We start from the raw sequence: 22,977 nt of genomic DNA, 5'->3' as shown, positions 1-22,977 counted from the left end.
AGCAGATTTAACAGATTAGAACTTTTAATAGTGTGCGAGTGTGAAAGAGAGGCCATGATGTAATGTCTGTCTGTGTTGGTGAAATCACGCTTAACCAAGTTCTGACCTCGGGTGAAGGAAAGCCTCTCGGCATCGGGGCGCTGCAGAGGATGTGGACTCCCCAAAATTCATTTCTGCAGAAGTTCCGGCCCCCAGTTGAGAGGTGCGACTGCGGGTTGCCAGGCGAGCGTGTGCAGCAAAGTTGACTTTAAAAGCACCAGATTAGCACATGCTCCAGTTGAAGATTAATATTACCACAAAGATGTTTATAAATTTGACATTTAAAAGCCCGGGAGACAATAACTTCAGTCAGGAAGAATGCAATATTGGACTTCAAAGCACCAGCATTGAGCTATTTTGGGTTCACCATCTGGATTGCGGACTACCACCATCTCCTGCCTCTGAGCTGGGTGTCACACTCAGGTCAGTGTGAGGTGGAAGCCCGGTCAAGAGGAGCTCTGCGAGTTGGCAGCTGTACAGAGATTAAAAGGGGACAAATGAGCAAGCCACTTACTTGGCAGAGGAAGAGCGATCTAATCTCCAGACAAGAAAGCAGCACGTTTGAGGGTTGAAATAGACCTCTCTGGGGGGGAATGTGCAGTTCCACCCCGGGCCAGATGTGATGCTGCAGCCAACCTCCCAAAACTGTCACCAGACTTCAATATCATCACGGCGATACATGAAAGAGGCACACCATTTCCTGTGTGAGTTCTATTGTCATGACATGAGCAACACCACAGATAACAGTGTTTCTCTGGGACGTCCCTTGTTTTCCAGTTATGACTGCAGTCACTTCAAGGCGTCAAGTAAAAAGGCAACAGCTACAGTCAAGAAAGGAGACTATCGTTTTCTATTCTTCCCTGGGATTAAGTACGCAGTGACTACAGATCGATCAAATCACAAACATCTTACTACACAACGCAATGAACACAATAACACTGCATTTGTTTTCAATATGTCATGATTTCCAGACTACAGAGTGCAGTATAATGGGAATAGTAGCCACTCGCTGAATTTGAGAAGGAAAATAGATCTTGTTCATACATGAGCTGCAGCGGTCAACAAGCCGTGGGTGCAGTGCTGCACACGGCTTAAAAACACTTTTCAGAATTAGACTTATGGGGTCCAAGCATGGAGACTGACTCGTGAAACAAACTGGGCAATGTTCTCAACTTGAATCACGAAGCATTCACATTAAAGCGCTCAAAACGTGCTGTTTTCGTCCGCGTGTATGAAGCTCCAATACCACAGCCGCAGTTGCTTCTTGTCTCCAGTCCTCCAGGAGATCAGCTCTGTTGCCGGAGTTGCCAACACGCGGGCGAAAACAGCGCGTTTTGAGTGCTTAAAAGGCAAATAAAAAGCCTCCGATTTCATCTGACTTCAGCCTGTAAAAATCAATATATTTGCCACACCCTTGTATAGGCTGCAGGGTTCAAACCGTTAGAAAAAAGTAGCAGCTTATAGTCCGGAAATTGCGTAAATTTAATTCTTAAAAAAATGTTGTTTTGGCAGACTAACAAATACAAGTCTGTTGGAATGTCAGTATCTGGTGATGACTGCGAGCCCCCTGGTCGGGTGCGGCAGTGGTCAGTAGCGCTTGTCCTCAGGCGGCGTGGCTACCGTCACTTCTTCACTCCTGAAGTCCCAGAACGCCGTCATGTGGAACGCCATGTTGGAGAACACCACTAGGTACTCGCAGAGCGCGAACAGCGTGTAGACTGAGGAGACACAAGACAAACACAGACTGATGTCTTGCTGGCAAAATCCAGCCCACAGTGGTCAGCCATCGTCTTTCCGATGATGATATAGATACATTAGATATGATCATGAAACGTGGCGCAATGGTTAGCACTGCTGCCTCTCAGCAAGATGGTTGAGGGTTCGATTCACCAGAGAAAACTCACACAGGCAGAGGGAGAACATGCAAACTATCATTCATTGAGAATAATTGTAACATATTCAGATACAACTGAATTTCTACTTTCTTTAGATTTCACACATTTTCCTTTCTTCAACATGAATTATTCAATTACTCCTTTAATTTTTTTGGCGTCTTTACAAACCATTACAAGGGAAATTATCTGCAAATTCATCTGACACTATAGTTTGATAATGGTTGGTAAAAGAAAGATTTATTTTTGAAGCGAACTCAGTAACATAGTTCATTGTTAAGCTAATTCTATCGAGAGTACTGTATCAAATAATTTTTGGATCAGAATTTCCAAGCTCTGATGGGGAATACTCTACTTTAATACGATAAAGATGCAGAGAAAACTCACATCCTCCCTCACAGAACTTATTGTGGCGTCTGAAAAAGTAGGCAGCGGCTAAACAACAGGCGACGTTGAAGATGAAGAGTCGAACTTTCCACCTATACGACGTCACTTCCTGCCAGTGAAAAAATAAAAAAGGACAGAGCGTTAAGGGCCTTTCTCGGTCTCCTGCTGTCACCCCCCTCTGTGACCCCGCTGACCTCAGAGTTGATGTGGAACCTCTGGATCACCTGCCACAGTCGACAGGTGCCGAGCATGTGCAGCAGCGAACTGGCGATGAAGGCGATGAAGCCGTTTTTATGAACAACTGTGGGAAGAGGTGGGGAAAGTGTTCTGTGTTAAAAGCGAATTCATTGTAGGCATAGTATCCCTATTGAAAACCTTTGTTTTGACAAGGTTTCGCAAGCGCATGCAGGGTGGATGAGCTCTAAAAAAGTCACAGGAAGTGCCAACATGTCGGGCTTTCTTGACTTTCTCACTCACCATAAGTCTCAGTCGAAGACACATAGGTGAGCAGCAGGAGGCCCGAGTTCTCCACAAGGCTGCATATCAAGACCAGGACACACAGCCCCAGTTCTACCAGTTTGGTGCCAAAGTGACTCCTGTAGAAGTTAAAATAAACTGCTGACATCAAGAAGCGGGGAGCAGAGTGGAGTCCAATGCAGCAGCGCCAGATGTATCGCTCCGGGACCCGACTGATGGCGGCACTTATGGACGGGAGGTAGTTTGTAACCTGTAGTGGTTGAAACAACCAACATCAGGGAGGGAGCTCTGGAGTTTCCAGTGAGCTAGAACTCACCTTACAGTGTGTGTACGTGGCTTCCTCAAAGTGATACATCAGTGAGATGAAGAGGCAAACGAGAAGCCCACCAAGCGGAAGTAGCACGGTCCCGACTGCGAAGCCAGTGATGGGCAGCCGGACGAGGTGTCGATCCCGGTCCAAACTGCCATATGGACCCTGAAGCATACTGGTCACCAACACCATTGCAATCACTGGACAAAACTGACACCTGAGATTTCAGCAACGTGAGACATTAGAAAAACAAACAGGCGGAAGTTGAACAGTAAAGTTTCACATCATTCACGCCATTAATCACTAGAGACCAACATACGCCGCTTGCTCTGTCACATCGAGCAGCTGTTTTGGTTGTGTTTTGTCAACAGAGACGCTAACATACAAGTCACGTCACTACCCACAGTGCACCCACCTTAACGGCTGCCACGGTCGGCTCAGACAGCCGCCGCCCGCTGCTCCACCATGGCAGCTGTTAGCTTCCTATTAGCTGCAGACGTAACTCCCCGGATTAGCCGCGTCAGTTAGCAACTGAGCTAACAGTCGACCATGAGCGAGCCGTTAGAAATCAGCGACCTAGCGAGTTTATTTTGAAAACCCGGAACGACGGGCAAAGTCCGCCTGAAGTTATTGTTAGGACCGACGGAATTTGTCGATAATGATGTTACTCACCGACCAACAACCTGTTGGTGGCTACCATCCGGTCATTTTCAAAATAAAAGCACAAAAGAACAGTCCATATCCTGAATTATTGCAGCATATATATATATATATATATATATATATATATATATATATATATATATATATATTAGTGTTGTGTAGTGTATATTAGTGCTGTCATTTTAACACTTGAATTCGATTAATTAATTACGCCGAAATTTCGAGGCGTGTTATACTTCTATTATTCATTTCTGCATTGCTATATTGAACTTAAGTGCCTATTTGAGACAGCCTTATTTTATTTCTGAATTTAATTTAATTAACTGTATTGCTGTTTGTTTTACATTTTTGAAGACAGCTTTATTTTATTTATTGAACTGTATTGCTGTATTTGTTTTACATTTTTGAACAATGCGCCTGGCCTCACTGGTTTGCGGATGTGCTTGACCTTTACTTTTGGATTTCATTTATGAAGCACTTCAATTGATGAGTCATGCACTACAATTTTTTTAATATCCTAGAACTCAAATTCTTTATCAGGAGACCTTCAGCAGATATGACATAAAAACACATGACATATATATATATATATATATATATATATATATATATATATATATATATATATATATATATATATATATATATATATATATATATATATATATATATATATATATGGGTGCTATGCATCAAGGGGGTCTCAGAATGAACAACCCCGAGTCAGGGGTGAACTTGCACGGTTTGTTTGGTTTCAGTAACTTGCAGAGGTGAACACATTCTTAAAGGAGTAGTTGAGAGAGAACCAGCCAGATGACTAAAAAAACCCATATGCATTTTTTTTAATATCAGTCTAATAACTTTATAATTAATATTTTATGTAAAATAAAAGGTTTGGCTTTGAACAGGACAGGTGATTCATTCGATGAAACGACTTCAAATGTTTAAATTCCCGCGAGCCTTCCAGTCTTTGATCTGCAGTATTACAATATTTGCTCCCAGGACCGTCAGTGTTTCTTAATAAGTCAGAAGTGAACATCAAATAATGAATTTCAGAACTACAGCCAGAATGTCAAAGTACACACAACTCCAGTGTGAATTTATTTAACATCTTTGTTTGACTGTCGAGTTTCACATCCCGAGTGCAGCCATCTTTCTGGACAACACCTGGACAGCGGGGACAGGGAAACTCGGTTGTGTTGAGTTGTGTTTCTATGGATTCTTTCTCAAACAAATATTTGGAATTCGACGATTTATTTGGAGCAGAATGAAGATAACTCAAAAGATTTTGGATTCACATCTTCATTCACAACATCCATTAACCTTATGGGGCTGAACCACCTGGATTTCTCTCCACTTCCTTCTCCACTTGAGCTGGCCCTCCAATATACCACCTCCTGACCTACAAATTCGACAAGCTCTACCCCTAACTCTGGCTGATTTAACCCAAATACTATAACGGTTTTCACCTCATTCTTTCGCCTGACTTCCTCTCATTTCACACTCATGAATTCTGTCACCTTCTCCTGACTTTCATCCCTGTCCTCTCCAGCTCATACCAGCTGTTGCTGTATTTAAATCATTTAATAAAACTTTGATATGCATTTGTGTGCAAAGTACGTTGGATTCATCTAGAAATATCAAAGCGCATACATTTTTCCTGTAGACCAGTGTGTTTGAACCTTTTTTAAGCCACGACACACTTGGTTCATTGAAAAAAAATCCAGAGTCTCACCACTAAAGGAACCTGGGCCAAAGCACAATTCCTGTAGAAAAACCCATTTAATTTTTGAAAATATTCAGCCACTGACCCTCGGCTACGTATATGTTTAAAACACTCTCTAGAAATGTGTGGATTATATGGCAAAAATGTACAATTATTTATTTATTTTAAATAACTGTTCTATCTCAATCTCACTTGTGTTTTGAGACCGTTTTTTGAGAAGTTTCTGGTCACTGTTAGTCCAAAAGGAAACAGAAAAATCAGACAATTTAAGCCAAATAACTTTATTATTCTAGTTTAGGTAATTTCCTGACAAACCTTTTACATTCAATGCCTCAGCTTCATAGCTGCACTTATTCAATATCTCTTCTCATTTTGGAGCGCATTTGTTTGGTTCTGCATTTAGTTTTTCGCCAATCAACGCATCATCAAAGATCTATAGTGTATGTGATCTCCCCAATTAGTCATGATTTATTGTCATTTCATAACGTAAAACATAAAATAAAATGCTGCTGTGGACTCTCTCTTACAAACAGAAGGAGATGGTCAACCATCTGACAGTGTCAGAGCCTCCATGTCTCTTGTGAGGTGGTCCTTGAGCCAGTCCAACTCTGAGGAAGCCCCGGGTCGGATCCAGGATGCTGGCCTGACATCAGGCAGAGAGGGAAGTCCTTTTGCAAAGCCACGCAGAGGCGGGGCAACTCCTGGGAAGCTGCGTAATAAATAAAGCTGATATTCACATTCTACTGAGAAGAATTGTAACAATACCGAACACAAAACACGTGTATTTTAATTGAAACTGAAACGTGGACGATGAATGTTCAAAAACATCGATGATAAAGGATGAATTAAAGGTCTTTTTATGAGGAAAGCCCCCCGGGTTGTTGATGAATTAAAACAAGGCTTTTATTTGGCTGCGATGTCGCCACAGTGACTCACACAGAATGACAAAACACACTGTGTCTGACCCCCCCCCCTCCAGAGACACTGTCAATGAACACACACACAGTTACAAACACACAAACACACATGCACGCATCATGGCTGCCTCCCTGCTCTGCTGCCTCCTGCTTCTGTCGGGTGAGACGTCTCCCTTCTTCAGATCTTTGCCTGTTTGTTCATAGTACGAGCCGTACACGTGTCTGTGTGGCAGGTTGCTGGTTCCATCCAGCCACCGCCTTCAAGGTAGTGGAAGGAGGCGTGGCCTCCTTGTCCTGCCAGTACTCGGTGAAGCGGTTTGGACTGAGCCGAGTGTGTTGGGGGAGGAGCTGCGGCACCTTCTGGTGCAACAACATCCTGGTCCAGATGGATGAGAGCGGCGTGGTCACCAAGGTCAGACATTACAAGTAGTGTGAAGATCACAATGTGGAGAAGTTTTTTTTTTTTTTTTGGGGCAACCTAATCACATCACAGCCCACCGCTAGCTTTTCCATTCGCTGTTGAGAAAAAGTTGAGAAGTTTGATATTTGGAGCAAATTTAGCATTTTTTTTCAAGCCAGAATTTAACTCATTTTTGCAGAGAACTAGTTGTTGCTCCTCGGTATCCTCAGCTCGATTTTAAATAAACAATGTGGGCAGCTTTAGCTAACAATGCTGCTATCATGACGCAGAAATGTCATTTTCTTGTCAGGAGTCGGAGCGTTACCGACTGGTGGGGGATGTGTTGGACGGAGAGATGGACCTGGACATCATAGGCGTGCGGCGGTCAGACAGCGGTCAGTACTGTTGCCGCATCGACATCGCTGGTCTCTTCAACGACAAGAAGGTCATCATGAACCTGCGGGTCATCAGAGGTAGTCCGCTCTCCTCATCACTGCGAATGAGATCACGGCTATTTTTATGTTATTTTTTTTTAAACAGGAAGTGTTTCAGCCCGTAACATCACTCCTAGCGTAACTAAGCCAACGCTGCTTCAGAACGCCAGTCACATGACCTCGCCCACCGTGTTGAACGTCACGGTAAAACCACTTGAACAAACAGCAGGGTCCGAATGACCCGATCTATTTCGATGATCATTTTTCTTCCAGGCCACACCCTCTCTTCACGTGGAACTGCTGTTGGTGTCCGGAGTGTCGCTTCTCTTCCCGCTAGCTGCACTGTGCGTTTTCCTGCACAAATGTTCGTTCAATTATTGCGTTTTTTTTTTTTTGACGGAACAGATCTCTTCTAAAATGTTTCCCCCCTCTGCAGGGCGAGCGTGTGACCGATATGCCCGCAGCTGGTGAGTCTCCAGTCGAAGCCCCTGATCTCAGACTGGAGTCTGTTGCTTTAAACAAAGTGTTTCACTGTACAGCTGCACGTGCGGAGAGCCGCGTCACATCCTGTATGAAATCCGGACCAGAAGCCGCGGCCAGGAGAACATTTACACGCTGGACTAGAACCCAACTTGGTGGATGTAAAATTTCACAATAAAATGCAAAACCTTTTGTCTCTTTTGCTTGAATGAAAATATTTGCACAACTGATCATTCTGAATTTAATACAAAAAAAGTAAAAATAATATACATGAATAGTCAAAATAATATACCCCTTGCAGACCCCTCACAGGGGGCCAGCGACCGTGGTGTCAGTGTTAGCTGAAGTAGCTAGTTGAAGCATGACTTTGCTCTGGCGAATTGACACTTACAGACAGAGAATTCCACATCAGTTCCGATCAAATCATGTCTGACCTGACTGAAGTTCTACGATGAAACTCACATATGGAAACATGCACAGCTCAGTCAAACAAAACGTTATTGAAAGGTTTTGGTATTTAAAATACGTCTAAAAATGTGACAATTAAGATTAATATATCGCCTTTTTTATGTGTCGGCGGTGAGAGAGAATCCAAGGACACTGTTTTAAAGTATGCAAAAAAAAAAAAAAAACGTATTCAAGCTAATTTTAATAGAAATGATTCAGCCGCTCTTAGCATAAAATACCTGATGAGCTTCAGATAAAGTTGTTTAACCGAAGTAAAATCATGTTTATTATCAAACATTTTTTCATTTTAGAAACTAAAAACACTGAAGTAAACATATGAAATATTTGGGTGTCTTTGTCTGAACATGCCGTAAAACTGTTCACTAAAAACCATTAGATCTAATATTCATATGCTTTATTCTGCCTTCAGAAAATGTTGAACTGTAGCAACTCAAACTTAATTTTTTTTTCCGATTTGACCCCTTTTGTGATTGACATCTCTGTCCTGCTTATAAGTCAAAGACCTCTGAGAGCTCTGCCTTTTAGAAAGTGAGATCAAAGCGCTGCTGTTATCTTTTTATTTAAATACTTGTAGTTACATTTCTCTCCAGGCAGATCAGTCGATTAATATTTTGGTATACTTTCATCCACCGACCCACTCATGCAAGGGTGGAAGTATGACACATCAATGTACTGTTGTGACCTCAGGGTGTGTCACATGACCCTGGTGTGTCACTCGCCCTCATCTGGCTGCATCGTCTAATATAAAAGGTAAAGTTACAGAAGGAAAACACCTTTGACAAGTGCTCAGTCGACTAGTCTGCAAATCTTAAGTGGAATTACCTGGGATCACCTGGCCCCACCAGCAATAGTTGGTCTCTCCAGCTGCAGCCATGGTGTCCCCCAGGGTTGCCCTGCTGCTCCGTAAGACCCTCACATCCTCCGCTCCGAATCCTTCCAACATCTTCTCAACCAAACTCTTTCTTTTTCAGTTCTTATCATCAAGCTGGCGGTGTCAGGTAAGTGTTCAATCGTTTCTTGGCGCAGTGCGGGAATCTGCTTTAACATTACGACCGCTGTCTTCTGTAAAGACTTCCTGTCCATCGCAGTGTCGATGAAAAGCAGTGACACGATCAGAGTGTTGAGTTGAAACCACGCGCTATGAAGGTAGACAGTGAAACGAATATTGGTCTTAGGCTTGTCATTTTTATTGGCACAGCAGAGTTAACTTGCGATTAATCGTAAAGATATATATGTATATCTAAATTACTTCCATCAAGAGACAACTTGAATTTGTCATTAATCTTGGGTTAACGCTGATTTAGCGATTTTCCACTTTTTCAATCTCCACCTCCGACTGTGCTCTCAATTTCCTCCATAAATTGTGTGAAAGAATCATAGAACGTTCTCTAATCCTTGAGTGGGTGTGAAGTGATTGATCCTTTTTTGAAGTCTATAAAACAAATTCCACCTTTTCGGAGGTGTCACGGAATCGGCTGCAGAATTTGCATAACGCTTTGATGCTGTTTGTTCATCTTGAGAGTGTTTGCATATGTTTTGAATATTTAAATGAAAACTGAATTTAGTTTCACCATCAAAGAATTTGGATTCATGTTTGATTTAAAAAGGACCACAGGATAAGTGAACATTGACTTGGCATACAGGTGTTCTGCGCGCTTAGTACAGTTCAAACTGAGCCACAAGGGGCAGCGTCATACTGTCAACGGGTTACAGTCCTCAGGCACAGTGACAAATGATCTTGTGCAAACAGTGGAACGAACACCTGCACCCGCAGCGACCCCTGGTGGATCAGTTTTACACTCGATAATAATAACCCACTGGGAAGATGATGAACTTTGGACTGAATGAAAAATAAAAGCAGCCTCTCTGCAGATGAAGAATCTGAGTCCTCCTCTTCTGAGGAAACTAAACCTGTACCTCTAAAGGCAGAAGGACCTCAGAAGGGTAAGCTAGCAGTCCAAGAGACCTACACTGGTGCACCTGCAGAACCTGGTTGAGATAGAAAAATAATACCATTTTTGTTTCTGTTGATCAAGAATCTGACTCGTCATCTGATGAAAGTCCAGAACTTCCAAGCAAGTTACCTGTAATACCGAAGGGTGAAGGACCGCAGAAGAGTGAGTAGCTCACAAGCTGAGCCGCAATGATGCCACCAGAACCTCCATGTCTTTGAGAATTTACCGTCCTCCGCCATAATCTGGCTTGGTCGCTCTAGATAGCCACACCAACTCTCATCATTGAAACGTCTATAATTCCAGCCAAATACAAAGTTGATAAACCTAGAAAAATAATATTATTTTTTTTCTGTTGATCAAGAAGCTGACCCGCCTCCTGCAGAAATTCCAATCCAACCGAAGGCTGAAGAACCTAAAGAGAGTAAGTGTGTAAACAGCGAGTGAGGGAGTCCAACTGTGACGTGTGTCTCTTTGACGGGAGCTGGATCTTTTAATAGAGCTGTTCAAAAGAGTCACCAAAAATGTGGCAAACTGCCAGTAACCAAGGTTAAAATAGTTTGGGATTTTTCATCAGTTTTTGTTTTTATTCATTTTTGAATTTTTGTCTTTGAAATTGGGTTATTATTTTTTAATGCTTAGTTTCAGTTTAGTTTTTATTAGTTTTAATTATGTGTTTTTTGTTTTTTCTTTCCTTTCAATATGGGGCATTGGAAAAAGATTGAAGATTGAAATAGGTGAAGAAAACGTAATAAAAACTCAACAAAAGACAGCATGTAGAAAAATGCATTCAGTTTGGAAAGATGATGCTTTTGACCAACTGCCACCAGTCAGTGTTGTCAGGTCAGATGGTCAACACAAGAGACGTCGTGGACTTGACCGTCGTAAAACCAGCCCAGCCTAAAATAAATTGATTTAAAATCATCTCTAAATGCTTCTTTATGAAATAAATAAAGATAAATATATAAGATACATTAAAATATAAAGATTAGTTTTGTAAACAGACAATGCGGTTTCAGAACAAAAATGATTAACATTTCTATTTTTCTTCTTTTTTTTGTTAGTTTTGGTGAACAATATATACCTTGCCAGTGACCAGTTTCATGTGACTTACTGTGTACTCTTTTCATCTTCTGCCTATAATGCCTCCAAAATTTCTGTGTAGATCAAGTACCTGAGACCAAAGAGAAATCCTCTCCGGCAACAAATCCGGATCAAGGACTTGAAAAACAGGCGGCTGAAACTAAAAGTAAAGACAATGAGGAGGTCCAGTCTGAAAGGTATCATGACTTTGAGAGAACACAAATTAAAATAAAACTCAACCGTTTAATTCCAATTGCAAATTATTGTTTATTTATTTTTTATTATTTTTAGTGCAAAACTTCCTCCTTGTGATCCAAAAGAGTGTTCGTGTCAAGGAGTGGTGGCCAGAGAACCGCAGACGAAGTGGTGAGCGGCGTCGCCGTTTTTATTGTCCGCCTTTATGGTGTCATTTTCAAACTAAATATGCATACGTTTTGCAGTTTTCAAACAAGACTAGCCAACATCATCTGGGACTCAACTATCCAAAAAGGACCAAAGCACTTCCTTAGACGTTGTGAGCCGATTGGTCAAAGAGTCATCGTCGAAACTGTGTACCCTGGCTTTAGAAGATTTTCTTATGACTCGTGGCGGCGTTGGGGAAGGAGACATCACTCGAAGCCAGTGGACCTAATGAGACTAGCAGACCCTTCTAAAGGACTGGATCCCAAAAAAATAATTGGACCTTTCAAACCCTGCGACGACGGTGGAAGGGTCGTTTGTGTGATTCTTGGCGATAAAAGGTCTGAACTGGTTCTTTTATATTATTTTGAATATCTTACTTTAAGTCCCTTTAAACAGTGAGTGATGTACCAAACAGACAAGGCAACACAGGTCATTCAGAAGGCACAACTAAACCCAAGTTGGCCATCACGTGTCCCACAGCACCTACCCAGATGTACTCTGGGATCCACAGATCTGGGCCACAGTCTCTTTGAACAAACGTGTCATGTCCGGTACGGATCTGTTTGCAAGATCAAAACCGGATGCCGGCCAATTCAGGCCTGGCGTAACAAACATTCGTGTGTCGGATTTCTATGTGGGCCTGACAACTTGTGTCTGAGGACTTGAACTGTGAGGTGCATTGATATGGGCGAGCCATCTTGGAATTCATTCATAAGGTTAGGGATACTTGTACATATAATTGTACTTGACTATTTGGAGGTAGAGGGCACATTGCAATTGTATCCTTACTGTCATTACTGCTGCAACAAATGTAGACAGCTGATGGTGTTGCAAGAATTGCAAAACTCAAACAAAATGTTTGTTTCAAAACCTTTTTCCAGACTTTCCCCAAGTGGTCCAAAAGCTCCAGGCGATCCACAAGGACCCCAGGGCCCGAGTGATCAAAAAGACCCAAGTGGTCCAAAAGCCCCAGGCGATCCACAAGGACCCCAGGACCCGAGTGATCAAAAAGGCCCAAGTGGTCCAAAAGCCCCAGGCGATCCACAAGGACCCCAGGACCCGAGTGATCAAAAAGGCCCAAGTGGTCCAAAAGCCCCAGGCGATCCACAAGGACCCCAGGGCCCGAGTGATCAAAAAGGCCCAAGTGGTCCAAAAGCCCCAGGAGATCCACAAGGACCCCAGGACCCGAGTGATCAAAAAGACCCAAGTGGTCCACAGAGACCCAGGGACCCAACTGACCCAAGATCATCAGATCTCCGTGATATCTTCCGACAAATAGATCAAATGTACCCATGGGACCCCTGGCACCCTTTCTACCGATGGGATCCATTGGGTCCATTGGACCCTAAAGGCCCAAGTGACCCTAGTGGTCCAAGGGACCCAAGTGATCCACGGGTCATCTGGTATCAAAGAGATCCAGAAGATCCGAGATCCCCATGGTACTTTTGGGACCCCAAATCCCAAAAGTGGGTACCCAAAAGACCTTGGGGACCCAGAAGACCTTGGGGACCCAGAAGACCTTGGGGACCCACAAGACCTTGGAGACCTTGGCGACCTAGAGGACCGGATGATCCAGAAGGACCTGAAGGACCTTGGGGACCTGAAGGACCTTGGGGACCTTGGGGACCTAGGGGACCTAGGGGACCTAGGGGACCAAGAGGACCAAAGGGACCAAAGGGACCGAGGGGACCTAGAGGACCAAAGGGTCCTAGAGGACCTGATGATCCAGAAGGACCTGAAGGACCTGATGGACCTTGGGGACCTTGGGGACCTGGAGGACCTGATGGACCTTGGGGACCTGGAGGACCTAGAGGACCTAGAGGGCCAAAGGGACCAAGGGGACCTAGAGGACCAAGAGGACCTGGGGGACCTAGAGGACCAAAGGGTCCTAGAGGACCTGATGATACAGAAGGACCAGAAGGACCTGAAGGACCTTGGGGACCTGATGGACCTTGGGGACCTGATGGACCTTGGGGACCTGGAGGACCTAGAGGACCAAAGGGACCTAGGGGACCAAAGGGACCTCGAGGACCTCGAGGACCCAAGGGTCCTAGAGGACCTGATGATCCAGAAGGACCTGAAGGACCTTGGGGACCTGGAGGACCTGAAGGACCTGACGGACCTGACGGACCTAGGGGACCTAGGGGACCTAGGGGACCGAGGGGACCTAGGGGACCAAAGGGACCGAGGGGACCTAGAGGACCAAAGGGTCCAAGAGGACCTGATGATCCAGAAGGACCTGAAGGACCTTGGGGACCTGGAGGACCTGAAGGACCTGACGGACCTGACGGACCTGACGGACCTGACGGACCTAGGGGACCTAGGGGACCGAGGGGACCGAGGGGACCAAAGGGACCGAGGGGACCTAGAGGACCAAAGGGTCCTAGAGGACCTGATGATCCAGAAGGACCTGAAGGACCTGACGGACCTGAAGGACCTGAAGGACCTGACGGACCTTGGGGACCTGGAGGACCTAGAGGGCCAAAGGGACCTAGGGGACCTAGGGGACCTAGGGGACCAAAGGGACCGAGGGGACCGAGGGGACCTAGAGGACCTGATGATCCTGAAGGACCTGAAGGACCTTGGGGACCTGGAGGACCCGAAGGACCTGATGGACCTAGGGGACCTAGGGGACCTAGGGGACCTAGAGGACCAAAGGGACCAAGGGGACCTAGAGGACCAAAGGGTCCTAGAGGACCTGATGATCCAGAAGGACCTGAAGGACCTTGGGGACCTGGAGGACCTGAAGGACCTGAAGGACCTGATGGACCTTGGGGGCCTGGAGGACCTAGAGGACCTAGGGGACCTAGGGGACCTAGGGGACCAAAGGGACCGAGGGGACCAAGAGGACCAAGAGGACCAAAGGGTCCTAGAGGACCTGATGATCCCGAAGGACCTGATGGACCTTGGGGACCTGAAGGACCTTGGGGACCTGGAGGACCTGATGGACCTAGAGGACCTAGAGGACCAAAGGGACCTAGAGGACCAAGAGGACCAAGAGGACCAAGAGGACCAAAGCGTCCTAGAGGACCTGATGATCCCGAAGGACCTGATGGACCTTGGGGACCTGACGGACCTTGGGGACCTGGAGGACCTGATGGACCTAGAGGACCTAGAGGACCAAAGGGACCTAGAGGACCAAAAGGACCGAGAGGACCAAAGGGTCCTAGAGGACCTGATGATCCAGAAGGACCTGAAGGACCTTGGGGACCTGGAGGACCTGAAGGACCTGAAGGACCTGATGGACCTGGAGGACCAAAGGGACCTAGAGGACCTAGGGGACCTAGAGGACCAAGGGGACCGAGGGGACCTAGAGGACCTGAGGATCCAGGAGGACCTGAAGGACCTGAAGGACCAGAGGGTCCAGGAGGACCTGAAGGACCTGAAGGACCAGGCGGACCAGATGGACCTGGGGGACCTAGGGGACCTAGAGGACCAAGGGGACCAAGGGGACCTAGAGGACCTGAGGGTCCAGGAGGACCTGAAGGACCTGAAGGACCAGAGGGTCCAGGAGGACCTGAAGGACCTGAAGGACCAGGTGGACCAGATGGACCTGGAGGACCAAAGGGACCTAGAGGACCTGAGGATCCAGGAGGACCTGAAGGACCTGAAGGACCAGAGGGTCCAGGAGGACCTGAAGGACCTGAAGGACCTGAAGGACCAGGCGGACCAGATGGACCTGGGGGACCTAGGGGACCTAGAGGACCAAGGGGACCGAGGGGACCTAGAGGACCTGAGGGTCCAGGAGGACCTGAAGGACCTGAAGGACCTGAAGGACCTGAAGGACCAGAGGGTCCAGGAGGACCTGAAGGACCTGAAGGACCAGGTGGACCAGATGGACCTGGGGGACCTAGGGGACCTAGGGGACCTAGAGGACCTGAGGGTCCAAGAGGACCTGAAGGACCCGAAGGACCAGGCGGACCAGATGGACCTGGGGGACCTAGAGGACCTGATGGACCAGACGGACCCAAAGATCCTAAAGCGCCTGAAGGACCAGATGGACCTGCAGGACCCGAAGGGCCAGGGGGACCTGCAGGACCAGAAGGACCAGCGGGACCTGCAGATCCCAAAGCACCTAAAGAGCCTAAATCACCAAAAGAACCTGAAGAACCAGCAGGACCTAAGGATCCTAAAGCACCTGGAGGACCAGATGGACCTGCAGGACCCGAAGGACCAGGGGGACCGAAAGGACCTGCAGAACCCACCGGACCTGAAGGACCAGGTGGACCTAAAGATCCTAAAGCACCTGGAGGACCAGATGGGCCTGCAGGACCCGAAGGACCTGCAGGACCCGATGGACCTACAGATCCTAAAGCACCAAAAGATCCAAAAGGACCTAAAGAACCAACAGGTCCTAAAGGACCAAGTGAACCTGAACCAGAACCACCAGTTGAAGCTCTTGATGCAGAAGAGTCTTTTGCACCAGGAGGACCACAACCAGATGGTGGACCATGGCCACCTGAATGGGATTGGCCATCAGACGGTGGGCCAGATGGGCCTTATTGGCCAGGTCGAGGTCCAAAGGGTCGTGGGAAGGGTTCTCGGGGGCCAGATGGGCGTTACTGGCCGCCGGGTCGTGGTCCAAAGGGTCCAGGTAAAGGTGACTGGGGACCAGATGGGCGTCCTTGGTGGCCAGGTCATGGTCCAAAGGGTCCTGGTAAAGGTGACTGGGGACCAGATGGCCGTCCTTGGCGGCCAGGTCGTGGTCCAAAGGGTCCTGGTAAAGGTGACTGGGGACCAGATGGGCGTCCTTGGTGGCCAGGTCGTGGTCCAAAGGGTCGTGGTAAAGGTGACTGGGGACCAGATGGGGATTATTGGGGGCCTGGCCGTGGTCCAAGGGGCCGTGGTAAAGGCTACTGGGGGCCAGGTGGGGATTATTGGGGGCCTGGCCGTGGTCCAAGGGGCCGTGGTAAAGGCTACTGGGGGCCAGGTAGGGGTTATTGGGGGCCAGGTCGTGGTCCAAGAGGTCGTGGTAAGGGATACTGGGGGCCAGGTAGGGGTTATTGGCGGCCAGGTCGCGGTCCAAGGGGCCGTGGTAGGGGCTATTGGGGGCCAGGTAGGGGTTATTGGCGGCCAGGTCGTGGTCCAAGGGGCCGCGGTAAGGGCTATTGGGGACCAGGTTGGGGTCAATGGTGGCCAGGTCGTGGCAGAAGGGGACGTGGCAAGGGGTACTGGGTGCCAGGATGGGGTTATTGGGTGCCAGGCCGAGGTCGCAGAGGGCGCGGTGGTAGGGGTTATTGGGGAACACGCTGGGGTTATTGGTGGCCCGGTCGTGGCTCATGGAGCCGAGGGAGGGGTATGTGGCATATGGGTGTAGGGTACCCTGGTGTGGGTGGTTGTGGCTGCTGCTCCTGCAGTTGTCACTGTCCATGCACAAAGAGTTGTAGCAAAGAGGAAAGTTCCAAGAAACGTCGATGTCAATGTAAGAAGAGAACTGACTGTCAAATCAAAGGCCATAAAAAGAAGCGTGTCCACAAAGGGCGGGGTCAAGACAAGTGCAGTGGAAGCGCAAACTGCAAGAAAAGTAGTGGATGCAAGAGCTGCTGCTTGAAGAAAATCTGCAAAATCAAGTGTAGTAAGTAAAATCACACAATGACTTTGGATCATTTTTGACTCGTCTTAGAGTTGATTCTTTCTTGTTTCAGGGTCTGGAAAAAATAAGAGACCATGAAGTTCCTGCGTATCCAGAAGGACTAAACGATGGAAGCAATGTGAGGAGCATAAGTTCATTACAATTTCATTTTCTAGTTATTACTCTACTAGAAACCTCATAAAATGTAGATATTGGAACAGGATCACATGATCGTGATCTACTTTCGGGTCATTGGTGGGCTGTGCAAGCAAGTTTTGCATTGCCCATGCCACCTGTGTTCATTCGAATTTAAAGATAAGGTTATGGGGTGGAAATCACAACATGGGCTCAGATACAAAAAAAAAAGAAATCACCACTTCAAATGCCAAAGACAAACTGGAAAAGCACTCTGGCGTTCGTTAGCCAGCAGTATTTCTATACCTTTGTAGCCTTTGAAAAATGTCCTAAACAGGATAACTGGTGAAAGCAGTTTGTGGATGCAGATGGCAATTCAGGACGACACCAAAACCCTGACCAATGATTCTTGTCCCATTAGAAATGGTTTTATTGACAGGCAGGGAGAGGTGCCAATGACTGGATTAATAAGTTTCTGTTTTTTTCTTTTCTAGGTTCTGAAGATCCATCAAGCAGCAAACAATTCTCAATCAAAAGTCATCCAAAATATTTAATTTCTTTAAAACGACAATTCAGCGAAATAATTGAATTATATTTGCATCAATAAAGGCCATGACCAAGTCAATATTTGTTTCCTCCTGCTTGCTGAATATGGTTTTCACATCACTCATCAGGGGTGAAAATGGAATTTGTTTTGTGTCAATTCCAGAGAGTTTTGTGCGAAGAAATGTGGCACGAAGAGAGCAGGGGTGGGTGCTATGTTATAAACAGAAAAAAACATGTGTTGGTGCTCTACAGCGAAGAGGCATTGTAAACACCGGCCTTCGGTATGAAACCAGAAGAACGCCCACCCCTACCATGCACAACTCCTACGTGCATGTAATACGGATCCCACTTGTGTCAACGGGTGTAGAATTTACATTCACGTTCACGTTACACGGTGTATTACCTTGCATACCTGACGGAATAATGTTATCGTAAAAAAAGTCTAAAAGAAGGTCTAGAAAAGTGGCACTTCAGAAGAGAGAATACTGTACAATACAGAGGCAATAGCTGAGATTTAATTTTGTGTTTCTCAAAAACTTTCGTTTGGCATCTGCTCTCTTTGAAAGGCAAACAAACTGTCAAGCATCGGCACGGCCTTACAAAACTTAACATGAACTTTAGAAAGTAGGGGTGCACCGATCGCCAATTGTATTGGCCGATACCGATGGCCGATTTTTTTCTAAGTCCCAACTGGCCGATACCAATTTTTGTCTTTTTTTTCCCCCCCTAAACTAATTCTCACGCAAAAGTAACCTTTTCTGACCAACAAAATTACAATAATACTCTGAACTGCATGGATTTAAGCGGAGCAGACCTGCGAAATACTCTGAGAGCAGCAAAAATACATTATTATGGATGGTAAATGATATTCCTCTAATACACGAATTACATGTTGTACCACTGAAAGAAGCAAAAACTCAGCGAAACAATTTGTTTTTGTAAAATAATTCTCAATAAACTTAATTTATTGATAAACTGTCACTTATTAACAGGACGATAAAAAAGTGTATGATAACATGATGCGTTCATTGCCGGCGCTCATACATCACGTCACAAATATCCAGAGGAAAAGCAAAAATAAACAAAATAGTTTTCACGGTTGGGAAAAAAAATGCCAGTGTCTTTTAATAACTGTGCGGGTGAGTATGACTTCATATGCCCTCTGTGTTAACAAACACTATCAAGGATAGGTGTCCTTGCAAATTGATCAATACTTGAGCAGAACAGAGAACGATGGGTTCTCAGCAGGTAACATGATCTCACGCAAGCGCGCACGCACACACACACAAGACAGCATCAGTGACGGCCTCGGTTGCTGGACGGCAGTACTGCAGCAGTTTCCCCTCAGTAAATTTAGGAACAAAAACATGTTTGACAAAAACCAGAAAACCTCCCGTCGGTATTTTGAGTTTGGCGTCTCCTGTGCTTTATTTTCTATTATGTTGCCATGGCGACACAAATGAACTGAAAAGGAAGCTGCACAAGAAACTACCTAAACTCAAAAGGCGTAGCCACACCCATCATCTGCTGTTGTTCTGGGGAGTTTGCAGTGGGATGTTGGAGGTCGTCAAATCATCACTGTCGTCTGGAAATCTGGTGAGGAGCTGTTCCTGAGAGCCTCTCTTTGACGTAGTACAAGGGAGGCGGAGTCTTTTTTTCCAGGAAGTAAAGGAGGGATTTTAAAAAAAAAGTTCATTTAAAAACAATGTTTATTTACAAATTGATCAGTTTTCCTCAATCAGGTTTAAGTCCAGTTCTGTACAGTCACGCTCAAACACCGGCTGCTGTTGCGCCCCCTCCCGCTCGCTTGCCGGCTCCTCCCCCTCGCCGTCGTCGTCGTCATCCTCTTCTCTGCACTCCTCGTCGCTTTCGCTCAGAGGACCGATGCTGCTGCGACCTAAACATTCGGCGGGCGAGCAGGAACGGCGGAAGTCGCCCATGTAGATGTCACCACTGCACGCCATGCGACCCGCGGCGCCCCGCTCCAGAACTTGGGGGTCGATGCTGCGTGTCTGCAAATAAAGGTTTTCGAGCCAATAAATCACCAGCAAGAACAGTCATGGATCAGCAGGATGTCACAGCTCACCTGAGTCATCTTTGTGAAGTCCAGAAGAGGGCGCGCACGAGGTCTCTCCGGGTCCCGTCGTCGCTTCAGTCCGGGCTTGAGTAGCAGCAGGTCACATGGTTGTGAGTGGCAACGCGGCAAAGGAGGCGGCAGGCTGCGGCGAAGTGACGACGGGGTGCTGCAGGCTGAAGAGGGGGAAGCGGGGACCGGACCCCCTGTGGCCCCGGTCACGTTGCAACAGTTTGGGGGCGGGACTTGGCTAGGCACAGGTGGGGGCGGCAGGAAGGGGGCAGCGGCAGAGTCTCTGATGAGGACTGGCGAGAGGGAGAATCTGCGCTGAGGGGGTGGATGGAGGGGTGACGGAGAAGAGGAACATGACGATGGGGAGGGAAAAAAGCAGCAGCAGCCTCCGCCGCCTGCTGCTGCCTCACTGGGGTCCCAGGGGAAGGTCCAGGGCAGGGGAGAGTCTGGGGACAGGGCCAAGCTGAAGAAGGTGGGACTGGAGGATGAGTGCAGTGAGGAGTTCAGAGACGAACTGGGCGCACGCAATGGACAGGCTCCGCCCCCCAGCGCTGCACCACTGGCTATTCCTCCTCCAGGTCCAGCACCCCCACCAGTGACCCCTCCGTGGTACTGCTGGCGACTGACAGGGGTCCAAACCCTGGAGGCGCTCGGCCGCCATGTGTAGCGGCAGCGCGACAAGTCCTCTGGCACCGAGAGTGATCGACAGTGGCGTTTGGGTGGTGGTGGAGGAGGGGGCCCAAGCGGGGCCGCAGCACCAGGAAGGGTCAGCTCTGAAGCCGAGCTGCTGGGGGCCAGGGGGCGGTGCTGCTGCGGTTGAGAGGACGGATCCTCCAGGGGGTCGCCCCCCTCCTGCAGGTGAGCATCCAGGGGAACCAGAGGCCCAGGGCCAGGGGGAAAACTTGAGCTCAGTAGCCCACCCTGGAGGTTGGACTTGGCAGCTGCGCAGACCTGCCAGTAGCTGCTCTCTGTGGACACACGTTTACAGGTTATTTCCTTCATCGTCCACCACTAAGTCCTGGTAAGGAATGGCTTCATGCTAGCGCGTGGATAGCATTTGCAATTGCACAACACAAACGGACTCACCGGGCATTAAGCCATCAGAGGTCCAGATGTGGTCCTCGTGATGATTTTGGTCCAGTAGGGGCTGCACACAGACACACCAGAGAATGGGATTTTAATTCCAACAAATGACTTTATGCCAAAAAAGGCTAAACTGTCATGGGCTTTCAATCCTCTTTACACAGATAACGAAAAGTTACGTCGTTTATATTTACATTGGAAGGAAATCGGAGTGCGTGTATTAAATGAAACACCGCGACCATGGACTCCCAAGACGACACAAGTTAACCATGCAGACAAAACTGTGAGTAACTCACCAGGTAGACATCCCCCGGGGGATCCGGGGGCTCCGAGTCGCCCTCCAGACTTCCTTAGAAGCTCCACCAGCAGTGCAACCACAGCATGGTGCAAGGAAAAGAGGGGCGGGTCTGGGAGGCAGGTGGGAAGAGCCACACCTGAAGGTCTGCACTGTCAAGTCCAGAGGATGAGAAGAAGAGAGACACAGGAGACACCTCCTCCTCCTCCCTACACCTCTGGGCCACGGAGCCCCTCACTCCTGCCACGACATCCTCAGTCAGCTGTTGACAAACCACCTGGAGGAAGCAGAGAAGCATCATGACTATCACACTATGAAATCAAATCTGACCTGATCTGATCAAGCGGAGCAGACCCGTGCTGCGTTCAAAGACTTCCAGCACCTCAAGTGAACCTGACCTCCACCATCAGTCTTTCATTCAGACTTTTACACGCGCGGTTCCACAGCGTCGCATCTTCGACGCTACGAGTGTTTTACGCTGCGGATGGTGACGTTAGCTTCTGGCTACTAACGCCCATTGAATTCATGGGTGGATGCTAGCAGGCTAACGGTGCATATTAATGGGAGCCTTTTTCGTTTTAAATAAAGCTTCAGTTGATCAGATTTGTACATTTATTACACGCTACCACTTGTCACACTTGCCGCACGGGGGTTGCTGATGTTAGCGATGATAGCTGTGTTGTTCCAACCGTCAAGGTCGGAACAAAATAAGGCATTTTAGCCGACAAACGAATCGAGCAGCTACAGCGGCCACCTGGGCCGCTCAAGCCCGAACGCCGGGCCGGAACACGGTGACACCGAGTACATTAGAGTAGGGCCGCCGGGAAGCAACCTGGGCCGCCGAGCAGCTCCGGAGCCCACAGGGCCGCTTCCACCGGTGGGGAGACGGGCTAGCATCGTTAGCAGCGTCAGCTAACAACAGTCCGGAGGAGAGGGATGTTCCCTCCGGCGGTCCCTCCTCCACACATCCGAACGTTCACCCGAACCACCGAAATCCTGGCCAGAATATGACTGAATAAGCCAAATATTCGCTGCTGTCCCTGTCTCCGGTGATGATCGGTGTCTCGCCGGCCTTGGAACTAGTCTCACGGCACCAGAGGATGAAAACACGGCTGGATGCTGCGCCTCCTCCAGTCCAGCTCGGTACCACACAGAACCATAAACCACACGGTCACATTCGGCGCATGGACAACGGTCGGCTTACCTGAAGGGTCAGGTCCAGCAAGTGTCTCGGTGGATGCAACAGCAGCCTGCGGTCAATTAAATAGCTTCGCCTCGCTGCCGTCCAAAACAGAACCGAGCCGAATGAATCAGAACCAGGCGTTTACACTTCCGCAGATCCAGCGCGCTCCCCGGACCTCAAGTGGACCGAACCGGGGTCGGTGGATTTATTATTGTTGAACACAATAATAAAGATGCGTGCGTGCACGCGCTTTCATCAATAACAGTTACGGTGGCGGACACGGGAAGGGCTGCGCGTCCATGAGCGGAGGCGCGTGACCGGCTGCTGAGTTCCTCGATAGAAGAGGATGGAGAAGCCGGTGCATGCCGGGAGTTGCAGTTAGGACACCGCGACCACTTACGTCACCCCTAAAGTAAATATGGTCAGCATTAAAACGAGCACGGATTC

At 47.6% G+C, this 22,977-nt stretch overlaps 4 protein-coding genes and 1 long non-coding RNA gene across 7 annotated transcripts; 3 read left to right on the top strand and 2 right to left on the bottom strand.

Moving 5' to 3' along the window:
• Positions 1-33: 33 nt before the first annotated feature.
• On the bottom strand, positions 34-3,794 carry pgap2 (post-GPI attachment to proteins 2). Of its 2 annotated transcripts, XM_053847772.1 has the most exons (6): positions 3,112-3,794; positions 2,796-3,045; positions 2,513-2,619; positions 2,319-2,427; positions 1,660-1,757; positions 34-695 (listed from the first exon to the last, which is right to left on the bottom strand). In XM_053847772.1, exons 1-6 carry the CDS (start codon positions 3,295-3,297, stop codon positions 573-575), a joined length of 873 nt encoding a protein of 290 aa, XP_053703747.1. In that variant the 5' UTR covers positions 3,298-3,794; the 3' UTR covers positions 34-572. The 2 variants fall into 2 exon arrangements, with proteins under 2 accessions (XP_053703747.1, XP_053703748.1); XM_053847773.1 differs by lacking the exon at positions 34-695 and having other exon boundaries at positions 723-1,757.
• A 2,719-nt stretch (positions 3,795-6,513) lies between these two features.
• LOC128748838 (hepatitis A virus cellular receptor 1 homolog) lies at positions 6,514-7,917 on the top strand. The gene is made up of 7 exons (XM_053847847.1): positions 6,514-6,571; positions 6,645-6,823; positions 7,122-7,284; positions 7,352-7,449; positions 7,519-7,609; positions 7,682-7,712; positions 7,785-7,917. Exons 1-7 carry the CDS (start codon positions 6,532-6,534, stop codon positions 7,867-7,869), a joined length of 687 nt encoding a protein of 228 aa, XP_053703822.1. The 5' UTR covers positions 6,514-6,531; the 3' UTR covers positions 7,870-7,917.
• Positions 7,918-8,957: 1,040 nt separating this feature from the next.
• LOC128748094 (collagen alpha-1(I) chain-like) lies at positions 8,958-13,313 on the top strand (the record flags this gene model as incomplete). Its single annotated transcript, XM_053846488.1, has 9 exons — positions 8,958-9,096; positions 9,165-9,191; positions 10,066-10,137; positions 10,230-10,310; positions 10,510-10,569; positions 11,311-11,425; positions 11,520-11,594; positions 11,669-11,968; positions 12,512-13,313. Coding segments are annotated over exons 1-9 (1,563 nt in total), but the record flags the coding sequence as incomplete, so codon positions are not given.
• A 3,613-nt stretch (positions 13,314-16,926) lies between these two features.
• On the top strand, positions 16,927-17,958 carry LOC128748904 (uncharacterized). The gene is made up of 3 exons (XR_008412856.1): positions 16,927-17,205; positions 17,276-17,341; positions 17,832-17,958. It is a non-coding gene; the product is annotated as an uncharacterized LOC128748904 (long non-coding RNA).
• An 827-nt stretch (positions 17,959-18,785) lies between these two features.
• Positions 18,786-22,838, bottom strand: fam53c (family with sequence similarity 53 member C). 2 transcript variants are annotated; one of them, XM_053847436.1, is made up of 5 exons: positions 22,552-22,838; positions 21,349-21,624; positions 21,056-21,116; positions 19,970-20,937; positions 18,786-19,895 (listed from the first exon to the last, which is right to left on the bottom strand). In XM_053847436.1, exons 3-5 carry the CDS (start codon positions 21,060-21,062, stop codon positions 19,608-19,610), a joined length of 1,263 nt encoding a protein of 420 aa, XP_053703411.1. In that variant the 5' UTR covers positions 21,063-21,116; positions 21,349-21,624; positions 22,552-22,838; the 3' UTR covers positions 18,786-19,607. The 2 variants fall into 2 exon arrangements, with proteins under 2 accessions (XP_053703411.1, XP_053703412.1); XM_053847437.1 differs by lacking the exon at positions 22,552-22,838 and adding an exon at positions 22,180-22,544.
• Positions 22,839-22,977: the final 139 nt, after the last annotated feature.

This window comes from Synchiropus splendidus, chromosome 17 (genome assembly GCF_027744825.2).
Source record: "Synchiropus splendidus isolate RoL2022-P1 chromosome 17, RoL_Sspl_1.0, whole genome shotgun sequence".
Classification (NCBI taxonomy): Eukaryota; Metazoa; Chordata; class Actinopteri; order Syngnathiformes; family Callionymidae; genus Synchiropus; species Synchiropus splendidus.
Note: the sequence above shows the minus strand (reverse complement) of the source record. Positions and strands in the feature narration are given on the sequence as shown.